Source organism: Malurus melanocephalus, unplaced genomic scaffold (genome assembly GCF_030028575.1).
Source record: "Malurus melanocephalus ecotype Western Australia unplaced genomic scaffold, MMel_1.1 scaffold_322, whole genome shotgun sequence".
Taxonomy (NCBI): domain Eukaryota; kingdom Metazoa; phylum Chordata; class Aves; order Passeriformes; family Maluridae; genus Malurus; species Malurus melanocephalus.
The window spans coordinates 515,220-543,204 of NW_026623554.1; the positions used below are offsets into that span (position 1 = coordinate 515,220).

The 27,985-nt window shown below is 39.2% G+C and overlaps 1 protein-coding gene across 2 annotated transcripts in view; it reads right to left on the bottom strand.

The window, feature by feature from the left end:
* The window catches only part of ACER3 (alkaline ceramidase 3), a 50,959-nt gene extending 27,317 nt beyond the window's left edge, over positions 1–23,642 (bottom strand). The window contains exons 1-2 of one of the 2 annotated variants that reach the window (XM_057377740.1): positions 23,428–23,642; positions 3,830–3,940 (exon numbers count right to left, since the gene is read on the bottom strand). In XM_057377740.1, the coding sequence (XP_057233723.1) occupies positions 3,830–3,940; positions 23,428–23,530 (214 nt within the window). In that variant the 5' untranslated portion in view covers positions 23,531–23,642. Of the gene's footprint in view, positions 1–3,829; positions 3,941–17,714; positions 17,917–23,427 lie in introns of those variants that run through there. The other variant, XM_057377739.1, reaches the window with a different exon arrangement.
* Between the last annotated feature and the right edge of the window lie 4,343 nt (positions 23,643–27,985).

Genomic DNA, 27,985 nt, shown 5'->3' on the forward strand with positions numbered 1-27,985 from the left:
TTTTTTTTTTTTTTTTTTTTTTTACAATGATAGAACTGAAGACAAACAACAACATTCTGCAGCATTAAAAAAATGAAACAAGATGAAAAAGTAGAATGAAACTATTTTTAATGGATTATTTTGTGTTGGAATGGTTTTCCTCCACAGCTTAAGAGACAGGAGAGACTGTAGCTTCTCCAGAGGTACAGCTCTACAAGTAAATTCCAGCTTGGCTGGTAATATTCCCAGACATTGCAACACAAGTATCTGCACTGGTGAGTTGCTGGAACAGTCCGGGGTATGAATGAGGCATGTTCCAATGAACACCTTTGCCAAGCAGCTTCCATGCACAGCCCAGCAGCTGGAAGAGTCTGAGGCYCGTGCTCAGTAGGGGATTTGTATGCTGTCACCTTGTTTTGGAGGCTGGGATGAACAGACATGGGTTATTCCACACTGCTTGGTTTCTGCACTCAGGAATGTTCCCAGCCACAGCTGATTCACCAACAACAGCACAGCCCTGGGAGCTTCTCCACAGGTGTTAGGTAAGAGGAAGGGAATTAACTTTGACTGAAGAGGTTCTAACAACTACTTTCACAGCCGCAGAGTTTCACTGGAAATTAAATTTAGTAAGTTGCTTAAGAGCTCCTGTGGCTATGCCTAACGTAGAAAAATTTTTGTATAATTTTTTTTTTTCCACTTTGGCACTGTTTGAATGACTGTGCCCTATTAAGGAGCCARAGAAATACAAATCAGAACAATCCTTCCAAATTTCAAGTGAAGTATCTAACAAATGTTACTCCAYTGAGTGCTTTCTTATTTCCTTAGGTCCAGAAGTTACACTTTTTTATATATACACACACACACCAGCTTTTTAAAATCAAGACCCTTCTAGAATAAGAACCATTTCGGAATCAGTTCCCCAGGATGCATGAGGAAGCAACATATGGTAGAACCCAACAAAATACCCCAGCATCATAAGGAACCACTCAAAGCCAACTGCTTATTCCTTGAGAAAGTAACAGTCTGATAGTCTTCCACCTACTTCAGGTGATGCAACATGCTAAAGTAATTGCTTAAGATTATTCTCCATAATTTATAGGTTGATTAAATGGTTCTCTACAGCTTAAAACTCATATTGAGTTCCTGCTGAGTTAATTGAGAACATGCACTTTGTGCTGAAAGGCAGTAGAAAAAAAGGCTAAGAACAGTGTGTTGTATCTCAAAGGCCTTGTTGAAAAGTGTAACTCAGTCTTGGCAACAGTGTGAATAAGAAATTTATTTGAACAATTATGTAGAAATACCCCTTCTTGTCCTGCCAAGATCTTASTATGTATGTGAAAGAAACAGTGCTTCCATAATTCAAAATGCATTTGCTTCAAAAACGAAATAAATGTCAAGCAAAGAAACTGTGGGTATAAAAGTCAAGCACTGAACATAGCACAGTAAAACACAAAGGAACTGACAATCAATTAACTGTCTGAAMGAATGCAAAGGAAACAGCTGATTTGGATCAAAATAATGTCTAGAAACAACACCTCTTATCTTCTCAAATGCCAACAGATTTAATTTTAACATTGGCTTTGACAGCTGTCTTTTAGTATCTTGTAAAATCTCAGTAASTATTCAAAATTGTTAAAACCTTACTAAAGTGCCCTCCCTTCCACGCCCATCTTTACAGCAGAATTGTTAAAGAATTTCTACTTTGACAAAACCCTTAGTCAGAAGCTCTGCTATATGGTCTTTAATGATGCATGCCGCCTCAAGTGAAATCCTAAGTTTGTGTTAAATTCATTATCCCTTTACAGATTAAGTCTATGCTTATTTGTTACAAATTAAACAAATAGAGTGAAACCTATTAATAAATAAAATTTGTGCAATGGAAAAAATTTTGTCTGGTACTTTCATACACAAAGAAATTTYTGTACACTTACTCTAGCTCCACTTCAGTATGCTTCTCATTCAGTCACATGCACAGAGAGAATGCCAACGTTCCTGACACATTTCAACCATATTTAAAATTGTTTTTATGCTCTCATTCACTGCTTTTATTCTGTAGTAGAGCAAATGTTAAGAGCTTTGTGATTCCAAATTGTCCTGTTCCTGTTTTTCACTGAGAAACAATAGAGTCTTGTACATTCCTTTACATTTTTCAACTGCTGTAAAACARGGTTACGAATACTGAAGCAGACACAAAGCAGAAGGGAAATGCTTTTGGTAGAAACCTTTAATGTTATGTTCCAACATATGAGATAAAAATCAAGCCACTGTAGCATTTATCACTTCAGACAGGAATCAAAGCCAACCCAGTCACAGATGAGCAGGGCCTAGSTATAACTCAGGACTGCCTTCCAGCACTGCTTGKCAAAATGCAGGCTCAGCTCCCCTTCAGCAACACCACAAAGAGGACAAAACTGAAGTCCAAGGTATTTACTGTGATCAGTGACAGGTAACACTTTTATTTTAAAAATATTTTAAACATTAAGTGGGATATGAGAAATGCCCATCTGGTGTGATAGTCTGACATTCTGGTCAGATACTGGCAGACTTTGGCCACCACAAAGTGTCACTGACAGATGYAGCCACAAATCATGGTAAAGACAGTCTCAAACCGAGTTTTAATTTAAGAGGGATTTTTTCTTAGTTTAAAAAGAATGGCTGTATAGGACACCTTGATTCAAGAACATTCAAAGTCAGCTTCAKCAAACATTTACACACCGTTTCTTACCCTCTCTTCTTAGAAGTAAACCCTGACCTTTAAGAATTCTCTCTGTTTCATACTGAGACAAAAATTAATAACTACTTGAAATTAYAGAAAGCCTACAAATGGCTAATTAGATAGGTAGTATGTAATGTAACTAGTAATGCTAGTTAGTATGCAAAACAGTACATTGTTGCTGCCTACCTTTCACATAAATCAGCAAAGCTGATATAACTGAAAGTGCAACGTGAAGTGGCACCTTATGTATGTTACAGTTTAACTGGCATCAAGGATACTTTTAGCATAAGGATATGTGTTTTTCAACAGTGTCTGCCTAAATACATCATCTGCCAACCTTAAAAGTAATATTTAYTAAACCCTTGCCACTCCAAAGACTAGGAAAGATCTCCACAGACAGGAGCTATAGCAAACACAGAAAACCTGGAAACACAGAAATCCTGTGAAATCTAGTTCAACACCCAACTGCCAAATCTGAACCATTTTCAAATGCCTTTTCTCACAAGGAACATGACTTCTAGTCATACAATTAACATTTCAAAGGAAGTTGGTTCTTTTCTGAATTTTGCTGTTTTAGAATATACAGACTTCCGTTCGAGTCTAAACACGAATATCATGTTGTTCTTCCATCCTTGCAATACTTCGCAGATACGATGGCAGTTARGCTGTTGAGTGATATATGCCAAAGAGGAACTGAAAACAAATTCAAAGTCATGAAAGAATGCCTTTCCAGTTCCCTCTACATCTTGGCCACTTCTTACATTACTCTTCCAYACAAATGTCACAGAAATATTAATTTAGTGTGAAACTGTTTATACATAGAACACACAAGACAAGACACCTTCTGTAAATCATGGGAAAAGTACAGAGCAAGCTAAGATGCACTGAGCAAGATCCAAAGCTAGAAAAGGATCACCTCAAAATCTGATGGAGTTATTTAGTGAATTCTAATTTCAYGTCCCTCCAATAAATAGAAATTTTGTGTAAACATTAACAAGTATAACRAATTAGGTCTACTTTTCATACACATAGTATTTGGATTTGACTACCTGATTTATTAATATCTAAATATATTTTTCATTGTATATCTGAGCTCTCTTTATAATGAAAGAGCRTATTAAGTTTTACACATACCTGTAAGACACAAATATGCAGCTAAATACCGTTTTTCAAGGCCATCTTTATAGGTCTGAATCGCACCATAGATTGGAGGTAGAATGAAAATCAGGTTACTCACTGTGTTCCCTGTAGGACAAAAACACAAAGCAGAGATTTAGAATTGGGTACTATGCACTTAAACGAAATGTAACAAAATTACATTCATTCGTTAGAGACAGGTTCAACAGTTTTCAGCCAAAAAGCTACTCAGCCAGACACCACTGCTCTCCATCCCTGGCAGGTGCCCCTGTCCACAGAAAGAGGYGTGGAASTAGATGGTCTTGAAGRCCCCTTCCAAACCAAACCTTTCTRTAACTCTATCCTACATTCTACACAATGCAAAGAAAGGACATGTGCTGCAGAGACCAGAGAAAGCAATAAAAGCCAAGTGCCCAGGTCTTGTACAGTGATTTAGATTTGTTTTGKTTTTTTTTCCAAACTGCRCTGACCTAAGCAAAAGGGCAATGAAATCCTGTAAAGTGAAACAAAAGGAAATGGTGCATCTCTCAGCAGAAGAGATGCAGATTCAGCTTTTTATCTTAACCACAAATCATAATTTCAAGAATAGAGGTTATTTTATGGGAAGTAAATGYCATACCACTTGGGAAAATGAGCGAATCTGTTAAAAAGGCTTATATAAAATAAACTGCGCACTTTCACACACCATCAGTTAAACGTATATATAAAACTGAAATCTACTCTGCAAATATCCCAATGAAATATACAATTTATGAGGCTATGGAGACACCAATCCTTCCCTCCCCCATTTCTGTCTTTCTCATTCAGCAGAAAAGCCCAGAAGCATTTCACATTCCAGAACAAAACACAAGAGYGAGCAGGTCCTGTCCGAATCACAACCCTAATTCAAGCAGCTATTTTTCAGGGGTCCTACTTGCCAAGATCCATCCTAAATAAAAGGGAAAACTACCAAAATATGTTCATATAACCTGAAGGTATTGCAGCACCTCTGAAAACAAAAATCCATACTTYGCAGTTTTTAAGAAAATTCATACTCAAATAGAAAACTTCACTTCAGAACACATGTAGCAGAAGTGTACAGTTACCTTGAACAATGGAGTTCTTCTATATTCTCATAAAGTAGATACAAATCTCACTTTGAGACAGTCTTCTCCACWAGATAAAAATCACATCTGATTTTTATCCGATCTTCTTTAACATCATATGATGTTAACATCGTATCCTGCCCAGCCATGAATTTCACCAAGTTATAACARTCAAATCAGATGTGCCAGAGATCTCACTATTAGTCAGCTGTGCAGTAAGTTCCTCTATATAAAAGAAGCCCAGTTGAAATAAATGAAAAGGTTCTGCAAGGATATATAAGTTTATACCAATATAAAAGGCCTTTCATATGTTTAAATTCTTTGTGAAATCATTTCCCTTTTACCCCATTTCCACAGTGTTGCAATGGGTAGTGATTCACTTTCAGCAGAGAYCAGGTTTGGAAGAAATTCACTAAATGCTGTTGTGTGACACACTGACCATTGCCATGTCCTCCCATAAATCATGCAAACATGTCATTRAGCCTTGAAAATTAGAATAAAGGTTACACGGTCTGGATAGTGAAACTTCTGCTTTCTAAAGCAGTCCTCAACTATGCCAATTTTCAAGAGAAGTTAGAAGACATTATATAAATGTCACTGTTCAAGGTCATTTAGTTATGCAACTGTCAAAAACCTGGCAAAAATTCAAATGAAAATGCCAGACAAAAGAAATACCATGATGTTTATCCATAATTGGGAAGGCACATGACAATGGAAGAGAGTTGCAGTAGGATAAGAAACTTCAGATGGGTGTAAGAATGCAGAAAACAGATTCTTCTGTAGGAAAGGGAAGGTTTCAACACTTCCTGTAAAGCTATAATTATGTTAAATTATTGAAAATTTACAAGCATTTAATCTGGGACCATCTTGCTGAGAGAGGAAATACCATAGAGCTAATCTAGCTGTACATTCCTGCCACTCCTTCTCTGCACTTTTTGGCCCATATTATTCAGAACATTTGCAGCATGGATCAGGCAAGCCTATCTGCAAACATACTTATTGAAAGTTGACTGCATTTTTTTAAAAAGGGAAATGGGGGCAGGAGAACAATAAAGTCCTCTRGTGTGCTGCTAGCAAAATGAGTTTTTCAAGAACAAAAACTGCAAGGCCTCTTGCAAAGCTACAGTCCCCAGGAATGCATATTTCATAAAAGTCTATCTAGTCTTTACAGGATTATCCTCACACAGAATATCTTATAAATTCATTAAATGGGATTTTTACTAATTCCATAAAAAATGGCAGTGGGATATGCATAGAGCTTAGCAAAGAATACCAAGAAAGAAGAAATAGATGACACAAGTGCAGACTGGTAACTCTCAAGTTAATTACCAAACAAGGAAGTGAAACAAGCTTTGAAGGAAATAAATATGGAAGTTGAACAYGGAGAAATAGTTAAAACTGTCAGAAAATCTAATCTTTCTTCACTACATTTCCTTTTTTTGAAAGGAACATAATGCAGCAGAACTCCATGGGAAAATCAGAGACTGGAGAAATTGCAATTCAGGCATGAAGCAGAAGATATGTAAAATAATTAAAGAAGAAATCATTGGTTAGGCCTATGAGAAATAGAGTATATCAGAAATTTGATGAACACATATGGATGGACCTGGGCTTAACTCTGTACCGCATTCTTGTATTTCAATAGCAGATTCCTTGAATACTGGTCCAGGGAGTGACCTAATTTTTCTTGAGTGACCAAAGACTGCTTCTCAGCATTTTGTCTCCAACACGTCCATCAACAGAAAGGAAAAACCACATTATCTGAGGGAGAAATGAATGAACTTGCAGACTGAAATGACAAGAACAGGATTAAATATCACAGCCAAGAACGCACCTCTCAATGTGAATATGAATCCTTATTCCATATGTAGAATTATTATATTTGAAGGGGCAGAAAAGTGAATTTAGACKRYATGGTAACTGWCCCTAAACCATCATTGTAGGCACCAAACGCCCTAAATTAATTTSCAATAGAGGCAGGGAAAATTGTGATGTCATCACACAAGTCAACAGTAGAATACACTGTTCTCTAGTTATCGATAAAAGAAAAGAGAAAGCATCTCAAGTGCAGAGAATCCCCACTCAGATGGGAGTGATGAATGGGAGCCTACAATTTCAGAAGGGGCAAAAATTGCTCAGCTCAGCTCACTGAACAAAAAACAATGGCTAGATGGAATAAGACTGTGCTCTGTAAAGACATCATGGGTCAATGCCAAAGACAAAAGGGAGCTGTTTGAACTGAAGGATAATAATGACAAAAAACTAAATAGATTTAAACTAACCCTAAATAAATGCAGGCTAGAATAAAGAGGAAAGCTTCCCATTAAAGAGGAAATATTTACAACTGCTTCCCAACAATGAGCAGCATGATGAACCTGCTTTCAGGGTGGAACTCAGGAAGCTTCACAATGAGATTACATGATGGGGTAGATTATCATAGTACTAGACCAGACCACGTCCACAAAGATTACACATGGTACCAGATACAGGGCTAAAATAATGTCTAATCATAATAATGTGGCTGACTGCACAAATTTTTATAGAAGCCTTTCAAGACTGTTTTAATGCAAACCATTGTTTCAAAGTAATGTTTTATTCATTGAGAGAACACCACAGGTACCAGAAAAAAATCAAATTCATGCAAAACATCTTTTCAACAAGCTTCTGTCTGTAGGAAGTAGAACAGTATRTGTGTTAAACCACATCTGCACCCGATTCTACAAAAAGAGCAGCAAAACCTGACAAGTCTTTTTATAATGCATGCATATTCAGTCATCYTCAGGCCCTAAAAAGTACATGTATTATCATTAACACATGAAGATCTGCACAAAGACTGACCCCAAATACAAAGAAAAATTACCTAAAAGGGGAAMTAATATCTCCAGGCAAACCCAGGCACAATACACAGCATACTGTTGTAGGGACATGGTACACACAGTTGGGAAGGACACAAATTTGAAGTACCTTTCATAAAGTTTCCATTTTTCCAAAGATGTAATTAATTCCACACTAGAAATTAACTGCTATAATAAATTTGGACGAAGAGTCAAAAGAGGAAGAAAAAATAAAGTTGTAAATAAGTTGTAAAAGAACGTGATCGTAAAGGAATAAGAAACAGGATGCAAAAACATCAGGAACAATGCTGGGAGTTAGAATAAAKATGCTGTTTTCGAGGAGGGAGAAAAAGTGCTATCATAAAAAAGAAACAAAAATTAGCATGTTCATCTTCTGACAAGGTGATCAGTGTGATCTACCCTGTGTTAAGAGATGCCTTTTCCTATGTTTTTATAGAATAACTGCAAGATTGACCAGCCACAAGGAACTTTTCAAATTTTAAAATGTTCTTTCACTCTCTCTCAAACAAAGAATTTTCACTCTCTTACAATTTCTACAAGAGTCTCAAAATCAATAGAAATAAAAATTACCCTCAGAAAGTAAAGAAGAAAATGTCTGCAATTTAAAAACCTGACTATACATAAACAGCTCATTTAAAATATCAGGAGTAACAAACACAACATTCATTACAGTAAGATTTTTTATTACAGATTTTTGCATCTCACTGTGAAACAGGAGAAAGGTATATATTTCAGAAAATAGCAGCCACTTTCCTATGTTGTAATAGAGCCAAAGTACCCCTTTAAGTAAAATCCACAAACAAACAAAMAAGGTTTTGAGGCTGAAAACATCCATTTCATTGCCTGGATATCATGGTGCTCTGCATAGTTGATTCCTGGATCATGTAGCTTTATCTTTTCCCATCACTGCAGGAAGAAATTAAAAATAATTATAAAAAAACAAAGCCTGTCAGACAGCATCATGTAGAACTTGATTCATCCTTCCAGCTGCTTTCAGATATAAGGAATTCTATTTCATGGCTTTTATTTCTGGAATCATCTCATGCAGTTCTGGTGCAAACTACAGCTCATTATTAGTTACCACAGTTAAGGAAATTGCAAAGCAATGCAATTCCAGCACATTTGAGAGCACAATCATCTACCATTAGGTATGCTCTCTTTTAAAGAAAATGAGTTTCTCTTGGAAGGATCTCCATGGATGTGAAATCAAAGATAAACACACAGAGGCAATTAACAGTGAAGGACAGGTGAGTCCTGGGGCACAGCAGCACCAGATAACACGCCACAATGAAAGATAAAAAAGATATTTGGAAATTAGTTATGAACAGGAGGAGTAGGTAGTGTAACACCTTAAAGACTAAGGAGGAATCTAGAGTAGTTTCTCGTAAGTAAAAGAAACTGATTAAAATCTAATATGGGAGTTTTTGCTAAGATCCAACTACTCATAGATCACCTACCACAGTATTCACAGTGTCACCTGAGGAATTCAAGTAAGACCCAACAAGTTTCTATACAATACATGCTACATATTATCAGCCAATAATAACCAAGCCAGAGACGAGAATTGTATCACTGATGTTTGAAAATAAGAGCATTTAATGATTATTCAGAAGAACCAACCTTACAGAATCACCTGGTTTGGCCACAAACTTCAATCTCATGCTGTTTTCACTTAYGGCTTATCACCAGGAGGGCAGAGCAGCAATTAGATTTTCTCTTCCACCAGCCACTTTTAATATCTTCCACTTCAAAGTCTACAATAACTGCACTTCAGAGTGTCAGGAAATGAAAACTCCTGTTTCCATTTGATATTTCAGAAGGACCTCAAGGGGAGAAAACCAAGTCACCCCAACAGGAATTCTGCCAATATGTAATTACTGGACTCCCTACTTGCTAAGTGCACGAAGGATCAATATAAACTTCCTGTCACTCAGTGAAATACAACACAGTGTTACTCCAGGCTGGAACATAGGACCAATGCTGACTTAAAAACAAACACGCCACACTCCCATTTTTTWAWTTTTWWTTTTTWAWTTTTTTTTAAGCCAGAAGATCCATTTCTTACYTTGTATAATTCTTCTTTTCAAATACTGAGSAAGCCTTGATTTTGTTTACTGGGACATTAATTGMAGTTACAACTTCAGCAATTCAGCTGCAACTTGTTTTGGCCACCACATTTCTAGTAATAAAATGGGAAAAATCTCGAAGGAAACAAATACTGAAAAAMCTACTGAACTGTATAAGCTGTGTATGACAGCTTCCTGAAGAACTATAAAAATGAGTATACATAAAAAACAATTCAAATCAATGGATTTTTACTGAGACTATCAGATCTCCCTCGGTATTTAAAATAACACCAGAAATCTATAGAGCAAGTTCACATAGATCACAGGAATCATTAAAAGAAAAGACAGATTAAAAAGCACAGAAAAATGYGATGAAGCAAGTATGTTACAAAGGAATGCTGCATTAATCTAGCTCTGTATAGATGTTGTCATACTACTATGAGAAAAACTATAAGGCACAAATGAGAGTGAGGGAGTTGATACAACAACTAGGAGTACTACTAAGGCAAAGAAAAATCTGAAAAGGGAAAGAACAGCTACCTGAATCTCTGCCAGGCAGAAGCTACAAGAAAACAACATGGAATCCAAAGTACTTTGGGAGAAGTACAGAAAAGAAATATTATTTGCATGACTAAAGAAGAGAATTCTGATGAGCACTAACAGGATGAACCAAGGAAAAGGGATGTTTCAGTAGGACATCTAGAAATCATGCTTTTGCAGCAGCAACATTTCCCTAAAGCAGCCATGAATCCTGGAAAAGTTTCAAACAGAACGGACAACACACTGCAAGACACATAAAGAAAACAATCCACCGTGAGTAAAGGARGGTGGCAAACAAGGCAGGAATACAGGCTCCTTCCCAAGGCCAGCACCAACTCAGATGCATACCACTGGTGTGAGCACACTGCGTTCCAGCTGCACGTGTCTCAGCCCCAGCAGTAGCAGAGCTGCTTCCAGTAAATCCAAGTGCTGGGATAAGTCCAAAGAAACTGAAGGCAACATTGCTGCTGCAGAGCTGGTGGCCAGCTGAAAGATTTCAGTGTTTAAAGTCAGCATGCAGAGCAGCACTTCCAGATGTTCTAGGATACTTCTCCCTTGCTGGGCCCCCATTTTTCAGATGCAGAAGCTGATACCCTTCTAAAGAGGTAAACCATTTCAGTGATATACTGGATTGRGGAGGAGTAATGGGGTAATTTTAGGAAAAAAAATTAACAACACAATTTGATTTTTATTTCCAGTGCACATTTATAAGTGGTTCCAACATGCTGTGACAAGTGATATATCCTGATTTATGGTTTTACACACTTTATATTCCAGCTGCAGAATTCACTCCCTTGGCATTCATCGTACCATCCAGCTAATATTTTTTGATATGGTTTTAGTCAGATTACACTATTTCATGTTACGTTTGCATTCTTCAAAACAATCAAAWGGTATTTAGAAGAGAAAGTTCTCGACACTGCTGACTAACAAAACGTGCACACGTAAGCTCAGTTCAAACCTGTAAGTGTGGGTGTATTTTTTTATGCACAAGCCTCTTTGGTATGCATGTCCCACAAAAGCCCTTATTATAAACTGCTTCTGAACTGCCCTGGATTACAATTAAGTCATCCTTTCCCTTACGGTCATCTCTGCAAACTGCTTTGCTACTATATAGTAAAGACACTCGAAAACTACAACCTAACAGAAGACTAAACTAACACTGACCTTGCTTCTTATGTAAATTATACTAAAAATAAATGAGTGAAAGCTAATACTACACAAATTCGCATTTTAAAGCTCCACTTGTTTCTTCATAAGAAACCAACGCCCTTGAAGATACTTTTGCAATCCCAGAAATACAACATTGGTGTCTATAGAGCAAATTTAAATTTAGATGATAAATTAATTGCTGGGCCAGCCAAAGAAATTTTTGCTCTTTCCCCTCAAATCTAAAACACATTGGTAATCTATTTAGTCTCCTTTACTGCAGGGTCTAAGCAATCCCAGTCTTCCGTGTACTTACTCTCAACATCCTTGCAGGARGAGGACAGGCTGGATGGGGGTGCCTGAGTCACAAAGAAACCTGCACAAAACTAAAGCCAGGACTTTAAAACACCAAAGTGTTCTTCTGGCCACTTGACCATCCTTAGCTGCCCCAACACAAATCAATGAGCTCACCACACCACTTCTCCTAAGGGAAGTTTCAAAGCAGAAAGCATGTCACAGCAAGAGCTGGGTACTTTCCAGAAACAGTGTTTTTGTTACCACTTAAAGGCTATCACAAATGAAGGAAAAGTGTCTAAAGACCCAGAAGTTGTATTGATGGGTTTTTTTTTTTTTTTGAGGAAGAGTGACTGCTAATTTTTTCAGAGGGATCTGTCTCAAAGCCTTYCATGAGTGAAGTCTGAGATCAGCATGAACTGCTCTTCCCCAGAAGAGTATTAAAATGGCAGATTAAAAATGTGGAGGACCAGCTGTGAAGTTTAACAGATAATTATGAAAGCAATTTCAATGAAAATATTCTGAAGTGATAGGCCAGAATAAAGATATCTACAAAACCTAAATTAAAAGCCATGTTCCTGCCTTTTGAAGCCAATTATCTTACTGTAGCTCTATGTTTATCACACCAATGGCTGTCACAAGTGCAGGGCATTGTGGAACATTAATAAATGGTTTTTGCATTCTGAAAACATACCCTTACATGAAAAATACCAGTATTTAAGAATGCAATAATAAGGATGCTAGAATCTATTTGTGGTCATTTTGTTGAGACTGCAGGAAGCAGCTTAGACAAATATGATAGTACACACGTTCTTTACAGGACACCTTATATCTCAATCCAAGATATTCACAATTAACAGGACTACAAGGAATAAACTTGCATTACAGCCAGCTGATATGCCATTCTGTCATATTTTAATATTGCTTTCCTAGGGTATGGGAAACAACACGGAAAAGAAAGCATAATTTCCCTAATAAACATGAATATAAGATGATAGCAAGCAYACCAATTACTTTGAAGTACACCTGGAAGGATTTTGAAAGCAAATTTAAAGTAAAAACAGTTGACATAGGCAGATCATTTGAAATACCAATCTAGAAAGCTCGCTAAAAGCAAGTGCTTACATCTSGAAAATGCAATCAAAGTCTAAAGAGATTAGGCTGAGATGATGTAAAGGCAGAATATTACRTGCAATAAGCTTATTGCTGAAGGGCAGATTTGCTTCTTTTATATCCCTYACTGGAAAACAAAATAAAACGTATTTAAATGTTATTTTAAGGCAGGTTGATGATGTCAGACTGGAAGGAAATAACTGATATGGAGAAGATTACTGTTCAGCCCCTGATAAAACTAAGCAGTGACCGCTATGATATTACAGTGATCACCCACTTAATTTTTATCATTCTTAACTCCTTCCAGCCATTCTTCTTTTTGCTGGTGTCAACATCCTGGCTGCTCTAAGGGTCTGTCCAGAGCAGAAAGCACAGCTTTTAGCAGCTGACAGCTTTGAGCTACTAAGTACATCCAACCCACACCCGTCAGTCCCCACTATAAATGGCAAAACCAACTTGAGGTATGGAAGCTGTGGGTATCAGCCCAGAGGCTCTGGTAGGACTCTTCCAGGCATTATGCAGTGACATAGGAGAGATGAGCCTTAGGGGAGCCCGATACGCTCACTGGATGGTGAACAGCAGAGAACAGTGTGTGCCACTGCTCCTGTCCAGGTATTGGTAGCTTTAGCGTGTGTAGCCCATCTTCAGTATCCAAATCCTCCCGCTTTCTTCCTCATCTTACTATCAATATGGATTTTCCCTGGGTGTCCAGAACAATTCAAGCCTGTCCAACTAATGATTCATGCCATTCTTTTGCCCTACTTGGATGCCAGGAAATTAAAGGTGAGATACTACGTGACAAATGTGGAGGRACACATGAAGATAATGAAACTGGTCAGCAACCGCAGCCTGATTCAGACATGCAGCAACCACTCCAATACTAATTGGTGACATATACTCTCTTATCAGCAGTATYAATAAAAATTTCCTTCTGCAACTATATTTTGGTTTGTTTGGGTTTTTTTTCAGGGCTGTCTTAAATGCAAAATCCTAAGGCTACCTGAAACATGTGATGAAAGGTAACTGATCCCAGATATGACCCAGAGTCATCATTCTTCACTCCTAAATACCTAATTTTATCTTTTTTAGGTAGGTACTTAGTTTCTCTAAAATCTTCATAATCTTTTCCAGTTAATATAACCTACAGCAATAACTTTCAACAGTTGYCAATTAGTTCAGTAACACAAGACCCAAACACTGTCACTCCTAGTCTACAACTTCTAACTCCAGCTGCATTCCTTAGTCACCGTACAATTGTCATTTCAAGACAACCCCCTTGCTCTTGCTTGAAAAATAGAACGGAAAAAATTGGCAACCACCTATCCATCCACAAACCTTGGCAAAAACTATTTATTTGGAGGGAAAATGAAGCTTCTTCTCCACAAAGAGAGTAAGCTCAAAATCTGTATCTTATGTATCTCACTATCTAAATCAAATAAAGGAGGAGATATAAGATACATTGAAGGTTCAAACATTAAACACTAGCTTTTGCTATAAATATAAATTAAAATAGTACCTACACAATAACAGTTCATAAGGTGGGTGGCAGGAATTGGGGCAGAAGCCTTACTAAATAAGATACAAAATAATTGAAACCCATATACAAATCAACCCCRCTCTCAAAACAAATGGTGGCCCAAAGGCTGGCAGAGGAAAACTTTYTGAGGAAATGCTTGAGACAATTGTAGAAAAAAAAATACAGAAGTCAAGTTGAAATCAGCACAGAAGAGCTTGGAAGGAAGTGCGTTTAAGAAACGGAAATTGCTTTACAATATTTCTCCACAGCCCAGAACAGAGGGGAAAAAAAGGTCATAAAAAATTAACCGGGATAGACGTGAGAATTTCAGCATTTCACTACTGTGCTGATGTTAGGCATTGTGCAGAAGAATATATTATGAGGAGCCTTGCAGGATTATAAAACTTGGGCCTCAGAAGAACTTAACAGCCACCAAAACTCCAACTGAAAAGCAACTGTGATATCACAGATCACAAAGGCATTGCAGTTTGTTTAAGTGAATGAAAACAACATCTGCTGCATGATTTCACTACCACAGTGCACTTCTCTGCTGCTTGCTGAGGSATTGACACAGTTCAATTGAACTGATTCTTAGAGCGACACCGCACTCACCAGTAGCACAACCCAGCAATGATCCTCTGGTTTTTGCTCTGTTACAACTAAAGAAAACCCTGAACTTCCACATTGCTGCTGCTAGTGGCAGCTTATGGAGATTGCAATAAACTGCTATGAACAGAAATGCAATGACAACCTTTTATTCCCTACCTTTTTGTTACTAAATTGAAAAAAAATAAAGCAACATTTTTTAAAAAAAACCTGACTTTCCAGTCAGTTTAGTCATACACTGGTCAGCACGCTGGGTACAGTTGGTTCTTTCTACTTATGCAGGTCATTTTCACAATTGTGACAAGGATTTGGAAAAAAAGAAAAGAAAAAAAAAGGTAAAGACATCAGTTTTCATTCATGATCAAAATACTACCTGGAGCAGCTCTGGAGTTTATATATTGTGGTTTTTTTCTTAAGTCTATAAGATTTAAAATCTTAATAATAAAAAGAAGTCTGTATCCTGTGCAAGGAATGCAGGAGTATCGGTAGAAATATATCCTGCAGCTGAGTGCAATAACCCCCACAGCAGCTTGGCTGCTGCAATCTGAGGCCAACATCAGACCTGAAAGTCTCTGGCAAGCAAGCAGCACTGCAAATTCCCTCCCAGAACAATCAAATCTGTAATGAGTATCACACAGACATGAAAAGGTTTGCTGTGCAAGAAAGAGCAAGTACTTGTAGAAGAAAAATATACCCATTTTATCTAGAAGAAATGCAAACTCCACTCTGTGATAAGAAAAGCAGTTCAGCAGTTCTGTTGGYCTTTTTAGCTTCCTGTTGCAATGGCCCATTTGATTTCAGAGCAAGGCAAATGTGCAGATCCTCTTTCTCAAAGACATTCAACAAATTTTTCAGTTATCCCTGGATTTCCTCATTGAAGCTTAAAATACCCATTTGAAGGGATCACAATAGTATGATTTCCAGTCGGGAAGCAGGTCTTTGCCTGAACAAACAAATGGTGTTGACCAGGGAAGATGAAGAAAGATATGTCATTTGTTCATCAGGTTAAGACAGAAATACTCTGTCCTAAGACTGATAGTATCCAGACTAATTTTTGTGCTCAGTACACTGAAGGACTTCTTTGAGCTAGTACTGTATCTGTTCCCAGATGCTGGTTCTTGTTCAAATGAAAATCCTTATCCAACTAGAATAAGCAATGACTAAAAAGCCAGCCTACAGAGTAGTGGYATCTTGAGCTTATTGCTAATAATGAGCTCATTAAAGCACTGTATAAATCARGAACTTCTAGGGTCATGTCTTATGACCATTAAGTTGATACCTTGAAATCCCACTGGTTGGAATACATAAAAGAACTACCAATTTCATACAAAACATACAGATGTTCAACTCACCCCTAACATATGTTTTCCTAATTCTGCTTGGCTGCCTTCTTGCCTGAAGAAGTCTAGATCTTGCTTTCTCAAATGTACAAGTGAAGTCTCMAACTAACATCCTGAACTTTGCCCGGCTTAATCAGGTGACTCTTGTCCCCTTCTCCACTTCCTCTGTTTAGAGAGGAGAATCTGAACATTGTCTGTACTAGRCTAAGGGAAAATACCTTCCTGTTCACCAAGCCTGCCAGAGATACTTTAAGAGACACACACTCTACACGTATCATTTCAGGGTCACTCCAAGGACACTGCATTCAGAAAGCATGTCCAAAGGAACAATGTAAAACCAAATAAAAGAAACTAATGCCTCAGGACACAGCTGGGAAATAGAAATGCTGCTAGACACTAATCTCAATTTTGAAATAAAGTTTGGAATTTCCTTCAGGAAAGCTCTGCAATGTGCAGGGCAGGTTGAGTCACCAATTGGTGGAGAGGCACAGAACTGAAGAAGAACCTTGTAAGGCTGAGGAAGGAGCAAAAAGGGTGCCATCTCCCCACTGGGATTGACAGAGAAAACAGTTCTGCCTCCCAAACTCCAGACACACTGAGGTATGTACTCTGCCAGAGCATGATGCACCTTACTGTAAAGGAGATARTGATCCTGCAGATACTGACTGCACTGAACACTTAGAAATACCAGTTTTTCAGTCACTGATTACAGTGCACATGCAGCAAATTTCTTCAAGGAAATAAAATTTTAGAAACAGAAAAGAATATTATGGTTAGACACTCCAGGTTTCTGAGCTAGCACAAAAAATTCCAAATATTTTATAATTGCCTTTTAAAGTACAAAGAAGGGGCTGTGTCTGAAACCCTAAATCTAAAAAGTAACCAGCAAATCACTGAGATTCTRCCATGAGTTCACCTATATGGGCATATTCAGATCAATTAATGGTAAATGATTGACCGTAAAGCAGTGTTGCTCTGGGGTTTTCAGTTGYAACCTTCTCTAGAATTTCTCTTTCTGGCACATTGTTTTGCTCTTTGGTAGTAGTAGTAGTGGTGGTACTTCCACAACCACAGAATAACCAAGTACCTTTAATTCATGCAGCAGCTCAGCTTCTCTGCTAATGGACGGAAAAATGTCTGTAATTAATGAGGCAGGTGMAAAGAGCCCCCCAGCTAGAAGGCAATCTAAGGTAGGCAGCTTTGCCCTGATAACCACTAGCAAGTGGCTTCCCTTCTAGCATTACAAAATTGTATTTTAATACATATTTTGAATTATAAGAACTCTTTGCATTTTCTTAATCTTYAATGAGCCACAAACCTTTCCATGATCCTCTCGAGGCAGCCAGAGACACAGCCAAGTGTKTGTGCTTTTGCAAGTGTTGCAAGATAAAACAACCATCCACTGCTGAGCTGTTGGGACTGGAGACAATTCTCAGAGTTCCTCTGAGCATTTTTGCAGTGATTATTAAATCTTTCTTCTGCTTAAAGAGAAAAATCTTTCCCACTTATCTGTGAAAGGCACCAGCAAATATAGAAAATGCATTACATAAATAGCAGTTTCACTCACACAAGACACAACAAACTCCGGATTAAAGACTTTTTGTCTTTCAATTATGATCTAAATTTTTAATCTGTGACTATAAGCTCATTAAAAGTAACTCAAAAGTCAGCAGTGTTCCTCTAGAATAATTTATTTTACATTAATTTTCCTATTTCTAGCTACAAATATATATTGTGCAAATTTAGGTCATGCAGTTCATAAACCTGTCTGCCTCAGTTTGCACGTAAGAAAAATTAACTTGTACAAATGTCAGTGCTCTGTCACCATTTGGAATGGCAGATGTCCAACTGCCAGTAGTACAAGTACTGAATATGAAGCACTAATTATAGAGTAATCAACTGCTTTGTTAAACCATATTTAAGAATTTTATTGTTGCTTAATAACTACACACATACTAGTAGATACACACACATGTGGTCCATTAGCACAGCATCTGCCAAGTTTTAAGCATATTCATAACATGATGGATAAATGAGAACTGATGATTGGAGAAATCAACTTTCCAAGAGCCTTTGACCTCAACTTTCAATGAAGGCTGTTGGGAAAACTGAAAATTAATCTGTCATGAGATAAAAGATAGCGTTGCGTCATGGATGAAAGATAAAAAACAAGGAAGAATTAAAAATAGCATATAAATCATTAGTGGTAGTAAAATGCATCAAAACATTGTGACAAGACTATCCTTAGGCATAAGCCAAGAATGTATATTTATATCCTAGGAATGGAAATAAATTAATGCAACAGTAGTTGCCACTGATTCAAAATCAAATAGAAAGAAATTTWAAAAAAACATGATTGTAGAGACCATCTGGCTTATGATTTTGCTTCTGCTGTATGATTCTTTGAAGGAAGGAAGCCCTCTTTCAACTTTTTTTTGTCCGCAGCACAAAAAGCAAGCTAGAAGTGTTCATCCTAAAATGCACAGCACAGCTGAGCACTGTTCTGCACACTCCGCTTGACTTTACAATCACCATCAATTAGTTTAATATCTCCTTTACCTTTTTGCCTGCTGTATCTCCCTCAGCTGACTGAACTCCCTCAAGAAGCCAGATAAATTTCCAGAAGAAACTTGTGATGTGGTTTCCTTCAATTAGCTCATTAAATTTACACACTCAAATCCCTTTAGTCTTAAAGTCTATGAGCCTGTGACATTGTCTTCTGTTAAACCCCTCTTTAAAACTCATCTGTGTCATGTCATCTTTAAATCATTCCACCGCAGCCAGGCAGTTGGGCCGATCACACCCAATTAAACCTCWTGATGCTTTCTTCATCTGCCCCTTTATTACTCAAAGAACAGGCAGAGCTCTTGAAGACAGACAGTTGGCTTTAACTTAGTTTTTTTAAACTCACACAGACAGCACCTAGCCMAACAGTCTCTGGCTGCTTTCCAAAGCCTCCGGCAAAAAAGGCAAAACGCAGCAGGACCCCTGAGAGGAACAAGTGACAATCCATATGTGGCAGTACAAATTCAACATTAACGACATTATTCTAAGTTTAAGTAAATTTTGCGAGTTTTAAAGTTCTAAAGTAATGATCCCCATGGAAAACAGAGATCTGAACATCTTTGGCAGCTGAGCAATGCCTACAAACAAACAGCAGTATTTTTGTGTTACTGTTCTCAATGTAGAGCATGCTTGGATGGCAYTCTACACCATCCAAGATGAGAGATAATGAGATATCTCACACAGAGCAACACAAGTAACAGTAATCTCATCTCAATCTCTCATCTGAAGCAAAAGTCAGAAGGATTTAAGGTAGAGGAACAAAAATAGCTAGAAACATGGGCACATGCTCATTATTTGGGTGGGGTTTTTTTCTAAATAAGTGTCCCATAAAGAAAGCCCAGTTACAAGAAGTCGCTTACCAGATCTGTAATGAAAACAAAAACCAATGGATTTAACTCTGATAATGACAATAATAAAAATTTGAAAAAAAAMCCAAACCTTATATAAAGACATCAGAACATGCTGAGATGAGACCAGAAGCCAAGAAAGAAATCATTTCATCAATTCCTCGAGAAGCCTGAAGCAATGTTCTAGATGCTTGCTGCTGTAAATGCCAGCATAAGGACATACTGTCTCTAAGCCAGTCATGTTGTAGATGATGCATATTACTCGTGGACAACAATAGCTCAAAGCAACATAACTGGAAACATGACTCAAGTTTGATCCAAACTAGAACACCACATTCTGTTGATAACAACAAATTCTCCCCCACGATTCTCCTGATGGARAATTATAAGCTCTCATGTACCACACAGGGCTCCTTTAAACTTGAAGAATTTGTTCAAATTGGTACTACTCTACATGCTTTCAGCAAAGGGAATATGTGAAGATTGGTTATATCACTCATCATATTCTGTAAGAGAAACTCTTCTTACAGGGATGACAGTGAATGCAAGAAGGATGTCACAGACATTCACGTCAAAACAGATCTCCAAAACTTAATACTACAGGAGCTAAACTGACCTGAAACATGAACCCTGCTAAAATAAGGACTAAACTGGAACATTTGAGCACTAAGTGCTAAAACCCAGAATTCTATATGCTTGTGTGGGAGGATGGTGAATGTATCCCTTTACTATTTTTCTTAATCAACTGTACAAAAGTTTGGGTAATTCAGCRTTCAACCACTGGGACCTATAAAGGTTTAGTTTTAAAGAAGGGAAAAAAAGCACGTCTATTGCTTGTCCTCTAGCACACAGGAGCCAATCCAAAACTCCWGAGAAACCCTGAAAAAGGAATTACTACACCATAAAATAGCTTTGATCAGTGAGGGGCATAAGACTAATTTTAAGGCTTAATATAGTTAAGCTTGCAAAACAATTATTTTCAACTGGTTTTCCATTTCAATTGGTTTAATATTCTGTAGAAGGATGTAGAGCAGTTAGTCATCCACCTCCACAGGGGGGAAAAACTGGCTAAGTGCAGACTGAGAAAGGCAAGAAAAAAWATTTTTCATTATTAAAAAGAAATTTGAATACAGGTAATTGTGTTTGGGTTATACCATGAGAATGCAAGCATGAAGTGCTACAACACCCTTGCCTCACTTCTACATCTCTTGCTTCATACAATTAATAAGCTGCCATCACTTACACTAGTTTTTTAAGGAGCAAACGGCAAGGAACAGCATGTGGGCTTCTGGAACAATGTAGCAATTTTGTACTAAAAGTAGTATAATAAAACCAAATTGCCAAATGGCACAAAAATGTAATTTGCACAACAAGCTTTCTATTTGGCTCTTCAGCCTGCAACCTATTTGGTCTGAACTGCCAGTATTCTTCAATCTTTGGGCCTCCAAAGTTTCTTATAAATAATTAATTACAAATATTTAATGCGCAATTACATAGCATCAGCTTTACCTGAGTGGTATCAAGTCAGAAGCCGATTTTCACTCTTCTGTAATGTAAAACTTCATATAATATCCGCACACCATTCATTGCTTCAGACTCTGAAAGCACTGCTGAAGAAAACCTAAACCATCTTGGCATCTGGACTGAAATTAGCTGCTGTTAAGTWAACCCTAAACCAAAGTGGACTTACTTACTGTTTTGCATTTTAAACTTATACCATTTAAACAATTTATTTTACAGCACAGCCCTTATACACAGTTTTTTGAGCGCAACTGACAGACCAACAAAACGTGGTCCCAAACACCAAAACCACAAGAAGGGACCAGACSTTGTATAATTACTCTCTTTTTCTTCAGAACACAAGCCTTTCTGCCTCCCACCATTACTCTCATACTCACTTTCTTTCTCCTGAATAATCTAAAAGTAGATGAAAAGTATCCGTTCACAAGGCCAACAATGCAGGGATTATTTAAAAAATTTACATAATAGTCAAATTTATTCTTACATTAGTGAAGCAACAGAGCTTCCTCTTCCCTATGAGAATACTCTCACAAATTATGCTTGACAACAAGGAAAACACAAAAATCCCCACTCTGCAAGTCTCATTCTATTAAATACCTAAGTTTGTCCCTTTTTAAGAGTATTTAATTTTGTTTCCTTTTCAGCCAGCCTGCCTTTTCTCAGCCATAAATCTACACACCAACTTCCTTTTTCCTCTGAGTTTCTATGCTGCTTATGCTTCTGTTGTTCATTTCAGATCCTGTTCTCCTTCCTATTCCTACACTCTGAAAACTCTTTCACAACTACTAATTTTGGATCCTCACTCATGTCAGTGTTTGCAACCAGGAGTCACAGCTTGGCATGGAAACCCAGAACCCTCCATCTTCTGCATGGCAAGCTCTTCCAAACCGCTGCTGAAGCATTCAAGCTATGTGAAAAGCCTCCTCACATTGCCCACTTCAAGCACTTCAGGGTAGGTGAGCCTGGTCACTTAAGTACTACTTTCCCAGGGTCCTAACACTTAAAAGGCAGCCACCTACRTTATAGGTGCAAAAGTTTTTTGAAGTACAGGGCGTCTGCCAGCCAGCAGCACATAATTATAACTTCTCCACCCTTTAAAGCTGCTGCCCAGGATACAAAAATACTTATTTTTTTCAACAAAACCTCAGTGACATAGGGCACAATCCTTTACCACCTGCCACAATCCTTTACCACCTCACGGGCCACCTGATGGATAACCCTCTAGTTAAAGMACCTTTTTTCCTTCCCTAAAACATGCTTTAATATATCTAAATTCCTGACTGTTTGTGAATAACAGTTTTTAGGTCAAAAGAACGGCCTGCTTTCTTGCCACTGCTCTGAGCTATCCTAACAAGCACATGAACAGAGTGACCCTCTGAGCCTCTCTTAACTCCCATCACCTGCAGCACAGCAACCTGACTGAWGATGGTCATCACGAGGCACCGAGGACCAGCCGGGGAAGCTGTCTCCTCTGGATGAAGATGTCTCTTCCATAGGAAGATACCTTTTCTCTCCGCGAACAGTTTCCCGCAGTTTGACCGTCCAGGCTGTGCAGATGATCCCACCTCAAGGCGRGCAGAGCAGCAGCCCTGTGCAGCTTCACGGCGTGGCACCCCAAGCACGACTTCAGCCAAAGTTGCGTCTCTTCACCCATACCAGTGGCGCCACACAACCCTCCCAGCTCCCGTGAGAAACCCGGGACACACCTCACGGGCCACCCGGGCATCCCAGGCCCCTGGCACCGTTGCTCCAGCCCTGCCATCCCTACGCCACAGGCCGAAGGGACACGCTTGGGATGGGGGCCCAAACAACGCRCTGGGAAGAGAGGGGGCAACACCACCCCGTCCTTACGAAACGGATTTCTGGAGGAAGGCGGTAGCAAACACCCAYTGCCACCCACCAGGGCTGGCTGAGGGGCAGCGGCACCGTCACCCCYCAGGAAAGAGGAGCCAGGGAGGAGGAGGGATTCCCCCGCCGCGGGGAGAGAGCACGAAGGGCTGCGGACAGGGAGAAGGAGACGGCGGTGGGACGGTGGCCCCCGGGGCTGGGGCAGGAGCCGGGGCCGGGGTAGGAGCCGGGGCCGGAGCGGCCACTCACAGAACTCGGCGATGTAGTAGGAGACGGCGTAGTTCTCCTCGCACCACTCCAGGGTGGAGGTCGGCGGGCCCCAGTAACCCTCCCGGTCGGCGGCCGGAGCCATGGCGGTGCCCGCTCCAGGCTAGAGCGGAGCCAGGGCACAGGGAGAGCGCAGCGAGAAGGGCGCCGGGCCCGGAGCGCAGCAGCGGCGGCGGCGGCGGCGGGAGAGCGGGCGGGGCCGGGGCTGGGCCCGCCCAAGCGGGGAGGAGCCGCGGTCACCATGGGGACGGGCTGCGGCCTGCCGGACGGGGAAACGGGGGCGGAGAATTGCGTTGTGAGTGTTCGGAGTCTGTGGAGAAACACCGGCGCGGGGCACGGTTGCCCCTCAGACGACCTGCGCGATGCCTCTGTGGGGATGACGTGAGATGTGCAACATCACGGCGCTCTCCTCACCCACTTTTCAAGCCGATCTGGGGGCAGTGAGGAGGTTTTCTTCCTCAGCTTTCCACTCGGTTTTCCTTACAGACTTCATGGAAGGTTCGTAATGCGGGCGAGGTAGCGTGCTGCCTTCACGTTGCTAAAACGCAGCTTCACAGTATCGTAGAATGGAAGGGACCCTAAAGCTCACCCAGTTCCAATYCCCTGCCGTGGGCAGGGATTCCCTCCACTAGACCAGGCTGTTCCAAGCCCCATCCAACCTGGCCTTGGACACTGCCGGGGATGGGGGAGCCGCAGACAATCTCTAGACAATCGGTGCCAGTCCCTCACCACTCTCACAGTGAAAAMAATTTTCCTGAAGGCAATGAAGCGTCAAGTGTTCCTCATACTCGTGGGATGGGAGAAGGAAGGAGGTTTTTTTTTATAGCACTGCCTGCTAAACCGGGGTTTTCCTGTCATCTGATGCCTTATTTAGTTTCCTCTGTGCTTACTACGCGTACTATACTTACACCCATAATATGCAAAGTGCTTCTCAAGCAGAGTTGGTATYCAGAGGCAAGTACAGTCTAAAAATGGAAAGACTTGAGACACAAGGGAAAATGATAAAGTACACCAGTAAAGGTCTGATAATACTGTATGTGTTTTATGTTTCAGAAGGCGATCCAAAGACTTGGGAAGCTTCGGGCAGACAGTGGGGTTTGTACACTGTGCTTGCATTCTGCTGGCCAGCAGAATTTATTATACCTGCATATAAACACACAAATTTCTTTTTTCACATCTTATTTCTTCTCACCTTAACTTCTGTAAGCTAAGAAATGCCAATCTAAACACAGGCCTTCCCTACAGTAAATACTGCTGTTTCAGAATGTATACATCTATCTTGAAGACTATCTTGCCTTCTGAAGTTCAGTTTGTATATAATTGCTTCCAGCATCAGGTAGAGATGTATTTAACATATATCACTACTCTTATAGTGCTATAAAGCACTAAAAGTAAAATTTATTTTAATCATGGCAGTGACAGTGCACTTGAATTGTCAAAACATCATCAAAATCCTTGTGGATTTTTATATGCATACATGTTTTCCTATATTTGTTAAACCTAGATTACTTCCCAGATTTAGACTTTCAAGACTGGGGTCTGGAAGAGTACCAGACTGGCAGAGATGCACAAAACTGGCTGTAAACATTGAAGAGGATTCTGGTCTGCTTGATGCACTTTTGCTTTTCAGACTTTTGAAGGTTTAGTTTAAATAATCAGGAAGTTTGTAGGGCTCTGATCTATCTTTCGTTCTCATGATAAACCATTTTAAGAGTAGAATATCTTGACAGAAAAAATAATAAAAAAATTAAAATTGCAGTTGTTCAGGAACTAAAGAGTGAACTGTGAAATATTTTAAATATTAACTATTAGTTAAATATTTAATAATAAATATTTGCTCACCAGGAGCAAAAATAGCAACAATGTTGAAAAATGTAGGTGATTTTTGTAATACTGAATTACAGTTTGTTTTAAATAAATAATTAAAGATATTGATGCTAGTTTCTTTTCTCATAATGTGCATACTGGCCACGAGATTTATCACCACAATAGAAAAAGAAGTAATAGAAATAAAATTGACAGACATAAAATTGGCTTTAAAACTGAGCAAGATAAATTAATGAAAAATTGTATGTGGGAGATACCAATAATGTAGGTTGTCATCCATTCTTGATTTCCACAGRAAGACAAGAAAAATGCATAGCTAGCCATTAATTTCAATCACTGGRGAATTTTTATTTATTTGGCACATTTCTGGAGTATTCTTCATCACAAGGTACGCTTACTTCTGACTTATTCTGTGGCTTGGTTCTCTGCTTTTGAACTCTGACAAACCTTTCAGTCACTGTGCTCAAAAGGACAGCATTGAAGAGCCAGTCCCAAACCATTATAATACATGCTTTTTTCTGYCCCTGAAAATGTTTTGTAGAAGTAAACTTGTCTTCCACAAAATCAACTTTTGACTGTTTCCGCTGTTACAGTAATACATATTAAAATCATTACTTTTCCTCTGTAACCTTGAGCTATGCCTTGTCCTGTCCACTACTGTWCTGGATATAATGTGGCAGCCTGAAGTTCTTTGCATCTAAATGTGTTCTATCTKATGATAGGATCAAACCTATCTCTGTCCAGGTGTTGGATTTTCTTTGTCTGATCTGTACAACCTATGGAGAGAATGTCTTGTTTCTGAAATAACAAAAACCAAAYGCAGAGCTCCTGAAATGCTTATTTTCAGCATTACTGAAAATGTACGTGTCATGCCATGGGGTAGTTTCCGGTGGCCTCAGGTTTCCTGTGGCAAAGGATCCTCTTTCCATACAGTTTAATGTTGCCCTGAAACCTCAAGGCTTAACTGATCAGTGGGTAATTGAATCATGTCAGTTTACACCACTAGAGGGATATRTCCTGTCACTTTAGTGAGTGGATCCAGTAGTATTTTGCTTGGGAATGGGAAAGGACTGTTGTTCAAAAATGGCACGTATTCAGCTCTTCGTGATCAGGTAAATTCGGGGAATAACASCTGAGGAACATTTTTATCTCTCTGCTCGGGGCAAACACTTTATCAAGGCTTGTGCTGCTGGTTGTTTTATTTCTGTGTAAAATGAGACTAAATGAGCAGATAGTTTAGAACTCGTTATGGAGATATATGTTGGAGAGGATTGTACTTATTCCCTCTCATCAGTGTATTTGTGCAAAGGGAAAGATAAAATTGATATAAAACCCTGAAGATGTTTTCACTGCTTGGTTCTCATAATGTTAAAATAAGTGTATCAGTCACAAAAATAAAACTGAATTTTGTGCTACAAATTGCCTGTTCAAATTTTCAATTTTCAATTGCCTGTTCAAACAGGTAATTATCCCAGAATGGTTTGGGTTGGAAGGGATCGTAAAGATTCTCTAGWTCCAACCGCGCTCCCCCMTCCCCTGCCATAGGCAGGGACACCTTCTAGACCAACTTGCTCAAAGCCTTGAACAATTCCAGGCATGGGACATCCACAGCTTAACTGGACAACCTGTTCCTGTGCCTCAGCCCCCTCTAATAAAATAATTTCTTCCTAGTATCTAATCTAAATCTGCCTTCTGCCAGTTCAAAACCATTTCCCCTTGTCCTATCATTCCATGCCCTTKTGAAAAGTTCTCCAGCTCTCTTGGAGCCCCACTAGGTACTGGAAGGAGCTATAAAATCTCCCTGGAGCCTTCTGCAGGCTGAACAATCCCAACTCTCTCATCTGGTGTCCATAGCAGAGGTGCTCCAGCCCTCTAAGAATCTTACTAACTTGGCTCTCTTCTAAGACCTTTATTTTATTGGGTCATAGCATTTACACCATCTTATGAGCGGAATCCTGAGTCGTGACTCTCAGTTCTAAAGTCTTACTTTTCGTGATTATATTGGTTTCTAAATACTGCAGCTCCAAATGCCATTATTTGCAGCTTTCTGAGTTGTCTGGTCTATACTGGTTACAGAAAAAGGGCATCAACACCTCTAGCTTCTGCAAGCCTGATCCTGTGTAACGTGTAATTTATCCCACTGATTTATATGCAGATAGTATGAGTAAGATGCTAAAAGTAGGATTATAAGAGGTTGAATCAGACCCTTTGTAATGTGCCCTGAAGTTGGAGATGATGATAATTACACCTGGAGTAATACCACTGTAAGTTATTGGCACCTGAATGAGTGAAAAAGAGAAGTTGTTTCCTGATATGGAGAAGGATCTGATCCAAGAAACTTTAATGGGCTYTAGCAGACCTGATTGCCTGCTCATTGCTAGGTAAAGCAGAAGTGCCTGTGCTGGCATTAAATGGAGTCAGAGATTTGTAAATTATCATCAAAGGGACTCATGTCCCAGAGCCATATAAATATTCATAATTTCCCCAGTGTAATATGACTGTTCTTAGTCATATTCTCAAGGCTATTGTATGCATTTTGGCAACTGATTGCGGTGGTGAATGACAGCATCACAGATTGCAGCTGTGTGAATGCTGTGAGCGCCCAGCWCTGATGGGCTCAGATATGAATCCAACCACCTGAATGGTTTTATAAAAGATTGATGGAAACAGGGGCTCCTGCATGCAGATATTTAGGGAAGCAGGTGTGACTTGC